The sequence below is a fragment of the Cebus imitator genome, unplaced genomic scaffold (genome assembly GCF_001604975.1).
Source record: "Cebus imitator isolate Cc_AM_T3 unplaced genomic scaffold, Cebus_imitator-1.0 Scaffold223, whole genome shotgun sequence".
NCBI classification, from domain to species: Eukaryota; Metazoa; Chordata; class Mammalia; order Primates; family Cebidae; genus Cebus; species Cebus imitator.
In genome coordinates this window covers 1,882,745-1,885,000 of record NW_016107538.1, presented here as the reverse complement: position 1 = coordinate 1,885,000, position 2,256 = coordinate 1,882,745, and the positions used below count along the sequence as shown (strand labels likewise).

At 44.0% G+C, this 2,256-nt stretch overlaps 1 protein-coding gene across 1 annotated transcript in view; it reads right to left on the bottom strand.

Moving 5' to 3' along the window:
• Nucleotides 1–2,256, bottom strand: part of NCOR1 (nuclear receptor corepressor 1) — a 181,473-nt gene that overhangs the window by 41,787 nt on the left and 137,430 nt on the right. The window contains exons 29-30 of the mRNA XM_017496857.2: nt 1,915–1,937; nt 1,395–1,755 (exon numbers count right to left, since the gene is read on the bottom strand). Of these exons, the coding sequence (XP_017352346.1) occupies nt 1,395–1,755; nt 1,915–1,937 (384 nt within the window). The remainder of the gene's footprint in view (nt 1–1,394; nt 1,756–1,914; nt 1,938–2,256) is intronic.

Sequence of the window (2,256 nt, the reverse complement as noted above, 5' to 3'; positions counted from 1 at the left end):
TTTTGAGACGGAGTCTCCCTCTGTCGCCCAGGCTGAAGTGCAGTGGTGCGATCTTAGCTCACTGTAGCCTCCGCCTCCCAAATTCAAGTGATTCTCCTGCCTCAGCCTCCTAAGTAGCTGGGACTACAGGCACCCGGCTACTTTTTTTGTATTTTTAGTAGAGACGGGGTTTCACCACGTTGGCCAGGATGGTCTCCATCTCCTGACCTTTTGACCTACCCACCTTGGCCTTCCAAAGTGCTGAAATAACAGGCGTGAGCCACCATGCCCAGCCACCCTCAATTTTTTTAACTGTGGTGAAATATACCTAACATAAAATTTGTAATTTTAGCCATTTTAAAAGGTACAATTCACAGTGGCATTAAGTACAAGATGATGGTTGTACAACTAATATTTTGATATTATAAACTTTACCCCCATCAGACAAATCTGCCTCCCCAAAGAAAGCAAGCACACTGGTTTATCACATCCCCTTCCAAGTTGCAATGTGCTCAAATATGGAGTGCCCTTCCCTCTGCAGGGCAATTCTCCATCAGAACTAAAGCTACAAACTTTGGATTCACCACCCTATCCCTAACAAGGACTTCCCCTTCTCCTCACTCTGTGCTATGCCTCTCAAACCTGCCAAAACACTCTTCTTACAGCTCGAAGTGTCCTAGCCTAGGACCTAGCATGTGAGACATCAATAAATTTGTATTATAATAAAAAATGCTAAGTAGATGCATTTTTAAGGGCCTCATGTTGTTTCAGGGACCACTTGATACAAATCATGTGGTAAAAATCACTTCTCAATTGATGTAGCTGCCAGCAGCATGGGGACATAGTGATAACAATAACAACAACAGTAACAGCAACAGTAATAATTCACATTGACTGAGCCCTTCATAAATACTAAGTACCATTTTAAGTTCTTTACTTTTACTACCCTATCTTCCTAACAGTCCAGAGAGGTAGGTCTTAATGTTACTTTATGATTTTACAAATCAGAAAACAGCCAGAAAAAAGCTTAAGTAACGCATCTGAGTTTATGCAGTAATAATGTTAATTCAAGCTTACAAAGTCTTATTCCAGAGCCTACTTTCAGCCTACCACACTGCCACTGAAGGAACAATGTCAAAACTGACTTCCAGAAAACCTTATGTAATTGGCTGAAAATCCACCTTTAAAAATACACTTACTCTTCAGCATAATCTGCACTTGATTTAAATATTAGGTATTTTACTTAAATTATTCCTGCTTTCAAATTGGTAGCCTTTCATACTCCTAGAAGCAAGCACGACCTGCAGATCTTGGGATACTCTAAAGCTAACAATTCAATATTTACTACTTGACAGGTTTCTTTTTTTTTTTTAATGCAATAAAATGGATCAGACCAAGCCTCAAAAACAACATACCATCAGAAGTTCTGTTCATCATGGGTGAGCCTCTGGACATGGTATTTTGATAACTCACAGGGGTCCTCCGTGCACTGGTGTCATCGTAAATCCCGGGGCTCAGTTGTGCTTTGGGAGCTTCATGTAGTGTGGACCTAAGAACGGAGGGGCCAGAGCTTACCACTGATGTGTGTCGGGAACGCACGGGCTCGCCTGCTTTCACATCTTCGTATTTTCCCCGTTCTACCACTTTTATGTTCTCTGGCACAATTTCCAGCGGAGGCATTCCACGGGATAGTTTGCTAGGCCCCGTGATTAAGGATTTGACATTGTGTTTGATGGCAGATTGACCTGAGTTGCTGTCAAACTTTATTGGTGTGCCCTAAGGGGAAGGAAACAAACATTACGGTGGCAAAGTCATCTGCCTATTTTTCTATCTCAGGTCTCTGTCTGGCCCATGGCAGTTACAGTTCGCTGGGGTGACCTTTTTGTCTGTTTGGACATCTCAATCACAACCCCAGTGATCCCCTGAGCTGCCTACTTTCCCACATTCCACACTCCAGGCTATGGACACAAGAAAACCTGATGATAAGAAGTACACAAAGGCCAGGCGCAGTGGCTCACGCCTGTGATCCCAGCACTTTGGGATGCTGAGGTGGGCAGATCACTTGAGCTCACAAGCTTGAGACCAGCCTTGGCAACATGGCAAAGCCCTGTCTCACACACACACACAAAAAAAACCAGAAATTCTGGGTGTGCTGGTACATGTCAGTAGTCCTAGCTACTCATGAGGCTGAGGTGGGAGGATCACTTGAGCCCAGGAGGTCAAGGCTACAGAGCTGTGATCATACCACTGCACTCCAGCCTGGCCCACAGAGCAAAA